The sequence below is a fragment of the Echiichthys vipera genome (assembly GCF_963691815.1).
Source record: "Echiichthys vipera genome assembly, chromosome: 2".
Taxonomy (NCBI): Eukaryota; Metazoa; Chordata; class Actinopteri; order Perciformes; family Trachinidae; genus Echiichthys; species Echiichthys vipera.
Genome location: NC_139827.1, coordinates 35,418,007 through 35,430,962, shown reverse-complemented (window position 1 = coordinate 35,430,962; position 12,956 = coordinate 35,418,007). Strand labels below are relative to the sequence as shown.

Below are 12,956 nucleotides of genomic sequence, written 5' to 3'. Positions count from 1 at the left end.
CAAAAGAATTATTAAAGGTTGAATATGGAGAATGAGCAGAACAGCTCCATCTCGTGTCTCAAGATCGTCGTCTCAACAACAAAAAATAATTCCAGCAGTCTTGTTGCCGGGTTGGTCAGACCTGGTCCAGTAGCTACAGGAGACCAGAGTCTGTTTGAGCCTGTTTGAACCCGTCCCCTCCTGCAAATCACACCATAAAAAAAGGATTAGAGGAGTTTGACTGACGGTTACCGTTAGCCGTTAGCATTAGCCGTTCCAGCTAAGTAAAGATGAAAGTGATGTTAGCGATCAAGGAGAAGCGTAGCCATTTGGGGCGTGCATTTGAATGGCGTTTCTCTCCTTTCTCTCAGTCCATGGAGTGAATGCTCGGCCTATATTGACTCTGGGTTTTGCCCGTCTCCAATCACTCAGCTGCTGGGACAAATAACGCCCCCTTCACTGAGGCTCCGAAGCAGCTGCAGGATTGGCAAACTCCATTTCACCCAGTGCCAGCCTAGAGTAGCTGCACCCAACAACAGACAACCCTGGCAACCAGCAACGTCCAACGCTTTTGGCTGCTGCCATGGAAAACACAAGGGGACAGAAAGTCATTGTCAAACCCATCAAAAATTTAAATATTAATACAGACTAAAACATTTTTTTTATGGAAAAGCAATACTTTCATTCTGTACCCCTCAAAACACCCCGTGTGTGATGAAGTCTTACAGAATGCAGACTGGCTACTCTGATTTGTAATCGCAAAGTGTGCATCGGTTAGAACGCACTCTATAAAGTTCCCCCAAGACTTAGGTGAATGAGGAGGCAGGAGACAGTCCTTTTATGGTGCTTTAATCCAATATTAGCAGTGTACACAGTTGTGGTGTGTTTGTGTGTGTGTGTGGTTCTGGAATAAACCAAGAACAATAATAGCCATCAATAAAACAGGTCACAATATGATTGATCATAGCACACAATCCCAAATAATAATCTAATTATTATTAGCATGAAACATATATACATCACCTACCAAAGGAATATACATAATATCACATATTAACTGAGAGAACGCTCAGTGCCATGAATGTAACATAAATTACCATTTAAACCACCAGAAGCATTAGCTGACACTGCTAGAATACACATTGTAGCACAAAGTATAACTTCAGCTAACAGGCATATGAAACGAATAAAATATACAGCAATGAAATGCATCCAGTAAATAAACAATATAACTCACGTTTCTCTGGACGCACACTGAACCACGAACGGCAAGTTGACCGATAAAAAGTAGCGGACACAACTTCTGCCAGCCATACACTGGTCTCACTGCCGTCAATCTCTTCTTCTCTGTTAAGCAGCGGCACTCTGCCCAATAGAGTGCGTTAGCGCCCCTAGTGGCTGGATCTGGCTAAATCGCCTGCTCTGTCATGCAGCCTTCAGAACAGCCGCCCCCAAATTAGCTCCAGCTAATTTGCAGTATTCAGTCAATCACTGTGCATCCTCTTCTGGTACAGTAGGGAGTCTGATAAGACGGCTTACAGGTCGGACGTAGGTCCGGTCCTGGACTTTAACCTCTGCCGAGCGTATCAGACCATCGGCCCCAGGGAACACCTTCTCGATTTTCCCAACAGGCCATGATGCTCTAGGCAGTTGAGGATCGACGATCATCACAATAGTGTCCAGCTGAAGAGGAGATGTGTCTGACTGCCACTTGGACCGTGTCTGCAATGTTGGCAGGTAGTGGCGCAGGAACCGCACCCAGAAGCGATCCGACAGCACTTGACAGGCCCTCCATTGACGCCGGCTGAGCAGCTCTGAGTCGTGATACACTGCCTGAGGTAGAGAAGGGTCTGGCCGCCCCATCAACAGCAGGTTAGGGGTGACTGGGTCCGGGTCTGCTACATCGGATGATACATAGCCAAGGGGCTTCGAATTAAGGATGCCCTCAATCTCAATCAGGACAGTGGTCAGCACTTCTATACTGACAACTTGTGAGCCCAGAGTAGCCGTGAGGGCAGCCTTAATAGACCTGATTTCCCGCTCCCAGGAGCCACCAAAGTGGGGGGCGCTAGGTGGGTTGAAGCGAAACTTTATCTGGTACTCTGCCAGCTGGGTTTGGAGAGAAGGATGGAGGGTTTGGAAAGCTTCTTGTAATTCCCTATCTCCACCTTTGAAATTGGTGCCCTGGTCCGAGAGCAGCTCTGCTGGTCTCCCACGACGTGGTATGAACCTTCTCAAGGCCATCAGGAAGGAGTCCGTGTTGATGTTGGACAGCACCTCAATATGGACTGCTCTTGTTGTGAGGCATTTAAAGAGCAAACCCCAGCGTTTCTCACTCCGTCGGCCGACTTTAACCTGCATCGGACCAAAGCAATCAATCCCCGTAGAGTAGAAGGCTGGTTGATGTAGCCTGAGCCGTGCAGGGGGTAAGTCTGCCATCTTGGGGTTTACAGGTTGGGCTCTCCATCTCTGACACTCAGGGCATAAGCGCTGCTCTCTCCTTATGGCTTCACGGCCTCGAAGTATCCAGAACTTCCTCCTCAGCTCAGCAAAGAGTCGCTCTGCACCAGGGTGTTTCAGGTCATGGTCGACCTGTCGGATGAGTAGCTTGGTCACAGCATGTCTCGGGTCAAGGACTACCGGATGGATCACATCGTTATCCAAATCCTGGCAACGCCGCAGTCGACCTCCTACTCGTATCAGCTGGAGCGATACATCATATTCTGGAGCCAGTGTAATTAAACAGCTGGAGGAAGGGACTTGTTTCCCAGCTGACAGACACTGGACTTCTTCAGGGAAGCTGTCTCTTTGAGCAGACTGCAGGATGCTGAGTTCCGCCTCCTTGAACTCCTCTGCTGTGAGAGTCCCTTTAACATCGGCCGCCGCCCCATGAAGATATCCCGCAGTCGCCTTCACCAATTCACTGAAGGTGCTGAACTGCTGAGCATCAGGTAAGGGATGGTGAGTGCCAGTTACGGCGCTAACCAAGCAGCTTGTGGGCCTTTGAAGCTCTTCAGCAATGTCTTCATTAATTGGCACTGGGTGCACTGGCCACCTTTCAGGTGGCAGCCGCAGGAACGGGGGTCCAAGACTCCAACGATTCTCACCTGAGAGATCCTGCAGTGATTTCCCCCGGGTGAGGTCGTCCGCTGGGTTATCTGACGTCTCCACGTAGCGCCAGGCCTGGCTATCAGTCAGCTCTTGAATTTCGACTATACGGGTACCTGCAAACACCTTAAAGCGGCACGAGTCTGACTGGATCCAAGCAAGAACAGTTGTAGAGTCTGTCCATATAACCACTCTGGATAGCTCCAATGTAAGCTCTCGGGTTAGCACGTTTGCAAGCTGTGCGCCCGTCAGTGCAGCGCACAGCTCCAACCGTGGCACGGAGAGCTGACGTTTGGGGGCCACTCTGGACCGGGCTGTCAGGAAAGCCACCTCTACATGCCCCTCTGTGTCTTCTGTGCGTAGATATCCCACACTGCCGTACGCTCGTTGAGATGCATCACAGAAGATATGGACCTCTTGCTTATTGGTTGCCTGGTCCATGGCTGGACTGACATAGCAGCGAGGCAGTCTGATGCTGTCCAGGTATGGTAACTCATTCTCCCAGTCTTGCCACGCTGTAAGCAACTCACCGGGCAGCAAAGGGTCATCCCACTCCCGCTTCTTGTCCCACAGCTGCTGAACAAGCACTTTGGCCCTAGTAGTGTAGGGTGTGAGGAACCCTATGGGGTCGTACTGGCTGGCCAATACTTTGTAGATGTTCCTCATGGTGGCAGGGGAGTGATCCAGCAGCCGCGACTTATACTGCAGTGTGTCTGAATGGCATAACCAACGCAGCCCCAGGGCAGGTTCTTGAGGATCCATGTCTGTGTGGTTAAGCAGCTGTTCACTACTATCTGACCTGATCTCCTTGGGCAGGTGGCCGATGACATCTGGCGTACTGCTGGCCCATTGTCGCAGCTCAAAGCCTCCCTCCAGCAACAGTATTCTCAGCTTGTCTGTGACGTCTCGAGCCATATCTGGGGTAGGGAAGCTCTGCAGCCAGTTGTCTACATAGAAGTGGCTCTCAATGGACTCACGCGCTGCATCCCCTGGGTGGCTGTGATCATGTACATGTCTCTGTAGTGCATATATAGCACAGCATGGGGAACAAGTTGTCCCAAAGGGAAGGACCTGCCACTCATATATGCCAGGTTGAGAATCCCTCTGTTGATCACGCCAGAGAAAGCGCAGCAGAGGACGGTCTTCAGGCAGCAACCTCACTTGGTGGAACATTCCCTTTATGTCACAGCTAACAGCAATGGAGTGTTTCCTAAACCGCAGCAGGACACCCAGGAGAGATGCACCAAGGTTTGGGCCAGACAACAGTAGTTCGTTGAGGTTCTTATCCCTATAAGTGTAGGAACAGTTGAACACAATCCGGTTTTTATTGTTGTGGGTCACCAGGTGATGTGGAATAAACCATGACTCCATGGAAGTCTTCACCTGCTCCTGACTAATTTTGGAAGCATAACCTGCAGTCTTCAGCTTTGTGATTTCTGCCTGATATGCTTCTGCCTTCACCGGGTCTCTGCCGAGACGCTTCTCTGTGCTGCGTAGGCTGGGAAGTACCGCTTCAGGCCGTGCTGTGAGTATAGGCATATTACTCACCCGTAACAGTGGGGTGGCATATCTGAGGACTCCATCCACTTCCACTCTCCTAGTCTTTGCCTCTAGGAGGTTTATGGCCTCTTGGTCTCTTCGTGACCGAGTCACCAGCTTCTCATTCCTGTACGGCAGGATGTCCAATTGCCAGAGCTTCTCAACCTGATTAAAGAGTTCAGTTGCAGGGGAGGTGGTGGACATGAACAGACACTGTTGTGGGCGGTTACACTGTTGAAGAGACTGGACTGGCCCTTGCAGTGTCCAGCCAAGTCTGGTCTTCACCGCAGCTGGGCCCCCAGGTGGGCCTAGACGTACAGGTTCAATCGGCGTCACCAGGTGCGGACAGTCAGAGCCTATCAAAAGAAGTGGGTGGATGTCTGTGAACTGCTGTAGGGGGAGTGTCTTAAGGTGCTTGTATTTGCGCTGAAGTCCCTTCACTGGGTAAGAGTGTTCCGCAAGACCTAGTCCGCCTGCACTGAAGGCTCTCTCAATCGTGAATGTCTTTGTTGGCTGACTAGCTGGAGAGATTTTGAACATCACAGATGAACCATGTAGTGTTCTTGCGTCCTGCCGAACTGTTCTCAGGGTGAGGCTCTCTGGAGTTCCCTGAAGCTGCAGCTTCTGAACGGCCTCTTGTAGAAGGATCGTTCTTTCAGAGCCGTCATCTAATATGGCATATGTCTCCAAAGTGTGATTGCCATTACGCAGGAGCACCTTACTGACCTTCAAGAGGACCTGATTGCAGCCGGCACGCCTATCCAGGTACAAAACATCTGTGGCTGACTTCACCTCTACACCAGTGCCATTTCCAGCGGCACGCTCATTCCTGCCTGGCCGGAGGTTCACTTCATGCAAGGCTTCAAGGTGCTTCCCCTGGCATGTCTTGCATAGGACTCTCAACCGGCACTGGGCGGCCTGATGGTGCCTTCCACAACGCCAACAGCGATTGTTGGATTTCACCCACGTCGTCTTCTGCTCCTTTGTTAGTTGCTTGAAGTTCAAGCACTGGTCCAGGAAGTGCTGCGTATTGCTGCAGTAGGGGCAGTAGGCTTTGGGCTTATCCGGAGCCTCTTGGTAATCTGAAACTTCAGCTTGACCTGCTTGAGGAACTGCGTCAAGGGTGGTACCATGCAGCACGTTCATAGTTTTCTTAGTGGCTCTCTTGTCCTTGTCACATTCCTTCCTCCACCCGCTTCTCCCTCTCTGGACATCCTCTATCTTGTCGAACCGGTCTCCGTCCTCCTGGATCTCCAACTCGTAGTCGAGCCACTCTGCGAAGTCCATCAAAGACGGGGTTCCGGCCTTCCAGGAATGGATATAACGTCGGAAGGTGGCACGGAGATCCTGGGGAAGCTTCCTCATTAATCTGGCCACATGAGACCCACACTTTAGCTCTATGCGCCCATCTTCACCCAGTTGCTCCAACATCCCGACTAGAGCTCGGACCCTCAGAGCAAACCTCCTGAATGCTGCAGTGTCGCCAGCTCGGATAGCAGGCTCCTCCATGAGCTCTGCAATGCGCTGTAGGGACAGCTGGTGAGGCTGACCATAGTGTTTGGTCGAAGAAGCCATAGTGTCGGAGTAGGGGAATAAGGAGTTGCTATAGGAGTCAGCTATCAGGAGAGCCTCTTCAAACTTGAGGTGGTCACAGAGCACTTGGTACTTGAACATCTCTGTCGCGTCGGTAGGAAGAATATTGTCAAGTGCAAGCTTCAGTCTGGAGAACTCTCTGGGGTCACCCCGCGTGAACTTAGGGATTGATGGTGCTGGGCCCCTGTATGTCCTCTCGCTGCTATAGGGCCGCGGCACTGATGAGGTTAGCCGTTGTGGGGGGTGGGGTGTAGCAATCGATGGTAGCACGGTATCATATTGTGGTTCTGATAGCATGGATGGGGCCGGTGACAGGCGTGCTTCTAGCTGCTGTAGACGTCCTCTGAGATTCTCCACAATATCAGCAGGTTGTTCTACAGGTATAGGCTGGACTCCGGGTGGCTCGTAATCATCGGGGAAGGCTACTGGTGGGGGAGGCGGCGGCCAATCGTTGACTGCTATGTACCTGTCTTGTACTGCGGGTGGTCGCTGCAACTCCCTTGGAGGAGGCAGCGGTGCAGCCTGTGGGGAGGGTGATGGTATTGACCAGCTGTCATGATCTCCTGTCTGTGGGTGACGTGTTCCAAGTGGTGGTTGCAGCATGGGGGGTTGTGATGGTGGGAGCCTGGTGCCCGCTACTCTGGCAGGGTGGTGACTCTCGTGTGGGTGATGCAGCTGTAAGCTGGGAGGTGCTGCACCACTCCTGTCCATCTGACATCTCATGTCACTTATCATCAGCTGCAACCTCCTATTATCCTCTTGTATTTGCTGCAACACATCTGTCATTACAGGCGAACGCTGATATGGCTGTGGCGTACTCACATACACAGGTGCTGCAGCTCCAAAGTGACTGGCAGATGTCTCTATGAACTCAACAGGATATTGAGTATGCTGTGGCGGGCGCTGGGTGAGGGGTGTCGTCTCGGCAAATCCCTCTCTAGTTCTGCTCCAGTCAGTCTCCTCTCTCGCAGCAAAGGTGCATGGTGGGTAGCTCACGGCCTGTGGGAGGGTGTACCCTTCATAATCCTCCATCCATCTTGGCTGACGCACTCGTCGGCGTGGACGTACATCTTCACTTGGGGGAACATGAGCCATTTTCACTTCGTAATTACCTTATCCGGCTCGAAGGACCATATGTGATGAAGTCTTACAGAATGCAGACTGGCTACTCTGATTTGTAATCGCAAAGTGTGCATCGGTTAGAACGCACTCTATAAAGTTCCCCCAAGACTTAGGTGAATGAGGAGGCAGGAGACAGTCCTTTTATGGTGCTTTAATCCAATATTAGCAGTGTACACAGTTGTGGTGTGTTTGTGTGTGTGTGTGGTTCTGGAATAAACCAAGAACAATAATAGCCATCAATAAAACAGGTCACAATATGATTGATCATAGCACACAATCCCAAATAATAATCTAATTATTATTAGCATGAAACATATATACATCACCTACCAAAGGAATATACATAATATCACATATTAACTGAGAGAACGCTCAGTGCCATGAATGTAACATAAATTACCATTTAAACCACCAGAAGCATTAGCTGACACTGCTAGAATACACATTGTAGCACAAAGTATAACTTCAGCTAACAGGCATATGAAACGAATAAAATATACAGCAATGAAATGCATCCAGTAAATAAACAATATAACTCACGTTTCTCTGGACGCACACTGAACCACGAACGGCAAGTTGACCGATAAAAAGTAGCGGACACAACTTCTGCCAGCCATACACTGGTCTCACTGCCGTCAATCTCTTCTTCTCTGTTAAGCAGCGGCACTCTGCCCAATAGAGTGCGTTAGCGCCCCTAGTGGCTGGATCTGGCTAAATCGCCTGCTCTGTCATGCAGCCTTCAGAACACCGTGGGTGTATTATTTTTTAAAAGATGTAGCTTTTAATAAAGATTCTACATAGTGAACCTTTAAGATTGTCTCATCTCATCTCATCTCATCTTCATCCGCTTATCCGGGGTCGGGTCGCGGGGGCAGCAGCTTTAGCAGGGGACCCCAAACTTCCCTTTCCCGGGCCACATTAACCAGCTCTAACTGGGGGATCCCGAGGCGTTCCCAGGCCAGTGTGGAGATATAATCTCTCCACCTAGTCCTGGGTCTTCCCCGAGGCCTCCTCCCAGCTAAGATTTAAGATTGTATCACCAACATTTAAAGAGAGGACTCTTTTCTAAATGTGGAGACATCATGAAGAATAAAATAGAACTGGATTCATCTTCAGACCCTAAGTCCTTTAAGACAAAATCATTTGAGTTGTTTTTTCATTTTACCTATTGAACTAATACCTTAGGTCTTCTGGTTAATGCCTTTATCGAATAAGTTATGTGGTGTTTTTATTTCTAGGTACCAGACGTGGTGAATGCTAATGTACCAGTCACAGCAGTTCTCCCAGTGCCTGCCACTGATACCACCAACAATGGGTCAGGCACCACTGGAGCCTCTGGTCCTGGGTTCAAAGCAAAAACTGGCTCTAGATCCAGCCCCAAAACAGGATCGCGACTACAGAATGCATCCAAGCTGAGCACAGCCGGGGCTGTTGTGGCGGACCGGATTGTCACTGCTAAACAGAACCAGAGCAAAGATCAGGTGGAGAAGAAGAACCAGGCCATCAACCAGCTGAGGAAGCTGCTCGTCCAGGGAAACAAGAGAGTGGAGGCTCTGGCTACAGTCATCCAACATCTCTTCACTGAGGTACTGCACTGATTTACCAGTTGTTGTTATATTGGCCTCAATGTTAGACAGTAGAGACTGTCTGGCTGCTGGTGGGGATAATTTTTTGGTATTTAGGAAAGCTCGAAGAAGCACTGTAGTTCCTAATTCCCAGGACAGATCTGAATGTTTTTTTCATATTGGTGTCAATGAGAGAAAACTGACTGTTTGACTTGTGAAGACAAAGGTGCAACAGTGAGTGCGAACATGTGAACATCAGATTGCACACCAGATGTGTTGTTAGCTAACAAATATATCCAGACAGCTAATCACCATCATGTCAAGGCAAGCTGCTTCTCTAAGCATTGTGTTAGTAAGTGCACTCTGCTGTGTTTGTTCTCTTATTTTGATCTCCAGTTCCTGTATATCACGGCCATCACGTCAAATTCCTTGTCACAATTTTATATCACTCTGCTTTTCATCTTTTTATAGTGTAGAGATTTAACCATAAACTTGCAGAAGATTTCAACATATTTATAAAGTGAGACTGGCGTCCTGTCCAGGTTGTACCCGGCCTCACGCCCAATGTCAGCTGGGATTGGCTCCAGATCCCCGCGACCCCGACAGGGACAAGAGGTTGAAGATGAATGAATGAATGAATGGTTAATCTGATTTTTTACAACATATTTATAAAGTGATTGGTTAATCTGATGTTTTAAAAATGCTCTCTGTTATTGGAAATGTCAATCAGCTAGGACGGTGTGTTGGTGACACAGTGACAGTGTGCTATCTTTAGCTTAAGCTAACACTATATGTTCAAGACCGTTGGAGCTAAATCTGTCCACAGGAAAATTATTTTTTTGAACTAGCAAAGCAGTTTAGTGTTTATATGTAGAATTTATTCATTTGGAGAAACTTCACAACGTCTACAAGCTACGCTAATGCTAGGCACGCATGGTTTAGCCAACAGGGCAGCAACAGGCTACACTAACTCAAGGAGGTCATCCCTATGTTTACCCGGTCACATAAGCCTCTGCCTTTGCTGATTTAATTCAGCATTTTGTTAGGATTAGGGGTTACGGTTAGGGTCAGGGTTAGGGCGTAGTGTTAGGGTCTACATAGGCATATTTGGAAAAAATAACAGACCGGGAAACATAAGACCCTTTCTGTGACAAGCGGGGAACAAAGGTCCGCTGTTCCACGGTTACATACAAAGCGGGGAACAACGGTAGACTCCCAAATCAAGATAACGTTACTTTCCATAGCAACCGCTGGCCAGGAGGGCCTATTTCTTTGTAAGAACAATGCTTTATGGGATATTTTTGTTAATAGACACGTTTTAAATTGGAATATGCCCACCACTTTAATATTGCCACAGTTGGTAACTGTTTTATTAAAGCAAAAGCTCACTTCAGGCCGTGATATGTAGGGATTATATCATGGCTAAGGGGCGTTGTTGGGCCCGACGCAAAGCCAGTGACAGTGACCCCACAGATAAGAATACTGTTTCTGGTAAACAGGGTGGATTTACAGCTTCACTTAGTGGGGATGGGTCCCTTTCTTCAGCTGTAGCATCAAACCACTTTAAAGGCAGATCAGGTGGATGTGTTTGTACATGTAAATACAATATGGTCTAGTGCAGCTTCAAGGGGGTAACTGAGGGGAAACTATCAGTTATCTGCACACCATCCTTCCCCTTTGGCAAATTAGAGCAAAGCACCCACAGCCTATAATTAAAGCATCACTCACAGTTGTTGGTGATATAGCAGCGTTGCTTTTTAAGGTGCTGCTGGAGATGCTTGTAGGAGGAGTGGAGTAATGGCTGTTTCTAGTAGGAAGCGTTTAGGCAGCAGGGAGAGGCTTGTCTGAGTCCACACCCTTCTGCCATTAACAACAACACATCATGCCACACAGACACACACACACTGCACAGATGGATTTCTGAGTGTGGGATAGGTTGCTCTTAAATGTGCTGTGTGACTTATTTATGATTAACAGAGACCCAACAATTCCCCAATGAGCAGCAGCAAGTTGCAATATCTTTAACAATAGTCATAATAATAATAATAATAATAATATACAGTATTAATCAAGCAAACTTGTGGACACAGTAGCAACGGAACACTCTTTTAACAGGCAGGAACGTGGAACAGATCGGCTTTATGGAGGACGGACATCTGTCTTGTTTAGGGGGTTAAACATTACACAAGTCAGTTACAGTGGGCTGGTTCCTCACAAGTTGAACACTTTTGTTTGGTCCGTTCAGGCACCAGGATGTGTCAATCACAGAGTCCCAGACATGGAAAGCTTGGAGTGGACAGGTTGCCTGCGTGTCTCTGGGGGAAAGTAGTTCTTATCTGTTCAGTGACATGTTATCAGCAGTAATAACCCTGTACACGTATAAGTGTGTGTGATCGTTTAATGTTACATAACTCTGCTGTTTGAAACAGGGCCTTGTTAGAGTGGGTTTGTGTATTAGGATAAATGAGGCGATTTTCCTGCAGTTTATTGTGCAGCTGTGAGATTGTAACATAAGATGGCCTAAGAGAAAGAGAGCTTTCAGAGGTTCCAGTGCAGGAGCCGTCCTGACTGTGGTATTGATTAGATGGATGGCCTGGTGGAAAGTAGAGGTGAAGGGGGTGTGATGAACAGAAGGGAGGGAGGAGTGGAGGAATGCAGCAGCTGCAGTTGAAGCCCTGGAGTTCTTTGATATTCTTGTCTGAGAGCATGTGGGTGTTTTTATCTAAAGCAGGAATACCAGTGCTATCTAATCAGTCCTACACACTTGAAAGGTGACTGGTGAATATCAACTGCTCACTCGATGCAGAGCTACTTTCCTCTGAGGCTGGGGGGTGGCTGTTTTGTTTATTAAAAGGGTTTGGGGCTTTGGTTTGGGTGGGTGGGGTTACGTGTCTGAAAGGTCACACTGGTTTAATGTACACTGGAGATTAAATTAGTGAGCAAATGATTAATACTTGATATTGTTATTTTTTATGGTATTAGGGTCATAGTTTGATAGAATACCCACTGTGTCTATCCCACTGCTGTACTAGCATGTTTTTTAAATAACCAAGGCACTTCAACAAAAACCTTTATTTAGTGAAAAAAAACAGTGATCAAATTTAGAGAGTCGCTTCTGACACAATGGTGGCTGTTCTCTAATTTTGAGCACTGTCTTTTTCACAAAGTCATTTTTTTTTTTTAAACATGCCAGTACAGCAGTGGTATAGACACAGAGGATATTCTACTAATTCTAATTCTGAACAGTAAAAAATACCAATATTTCAGAATAAATCATCAAGTATTAATCATTTGCTCTCTAATTTTAATCTCCAGTGTACATCTAATCTGTTTAGTGTGCTTTATGAGTGTCTCATGTGTTGGCAAACATAAATGGCAGATAGAGGTGTACAGAACATCAATACCCAGAAACTCTGTAAGGGAATGTCATTCAAATGTCTCCAAAGCTAGAAAGACTCTTTTTAAATGAATTCATGGATTATCTATGGATGCCAGGTGTTTTCCGCTTCTTTAGTTTTGAATTTCTCATTCCATTTAATGGTTCAGTTAAAGATGACAAATCCTGGTCTAGAGCGACGGCAGGGTTTTGTGATGTAAATAAAGAGAGAAAAGTGCTGTTTCTTCTTCTCTCCAGCGCTGTACCACCTGAGTTAAACTGTCTCTAACCTCCCACTCTGAAGGTATTTGTCCGATTAATCAAAGCTCTTTTTAATGCAAACTTTAAATAGACAGTGAAGAAACAAGCATAATGTAACAAAGGATATGAATAAAGACAAGAGGGTAAATGCAGATACACCAGTTTTGTGTGAAAATGACTGACAAGGGACTAGAGAAAGGGAGATAATTATAAAGATAAGAAAGGAAGGTGGTGCAGAAATAACTCACATTCCTCCATCATACAGTACACAGGCAGGAGGAGGAGAAACAGATGGAAGGAGGAGGGAGGACAGGGTGGAGAACAGGTAGAGAGTGGGCAGAGTGGGAGGAGCTGAGTCAGAGAGAGAGAGCGAGAGAGAGAGTGTGTCTCATTCAGTGGGAGAGCAGAGAGAA

General features: G+C 47.5%; 1 protein-coding gene across 1 annotated transcript in view; it reads left to right on the top strand.

The window, feature by feature from the left end:
* The window catches only part of LOC310956724 (microtubule-associated tumor suppressor 1 homolog A-like), a gene marked incomplete at its 5' end in the record, with an annotated part of 56,810 nt that overhangs the window by 22,526 nt on the left and 21,328 nt on the right, over positions 1 to 12,956 (top strand). Inside the window, one exon of the mRNA XM_083927076.1 lies at positions 8,580 to 8,927. Coding sequence (XP_083783202.1) covers positions 8,580 to 8,927 — 348 coding nt within the window. The remainder of the gene's footprint in view (positions 1 to 8,579; positions 8,928 to 12,956) is intronic.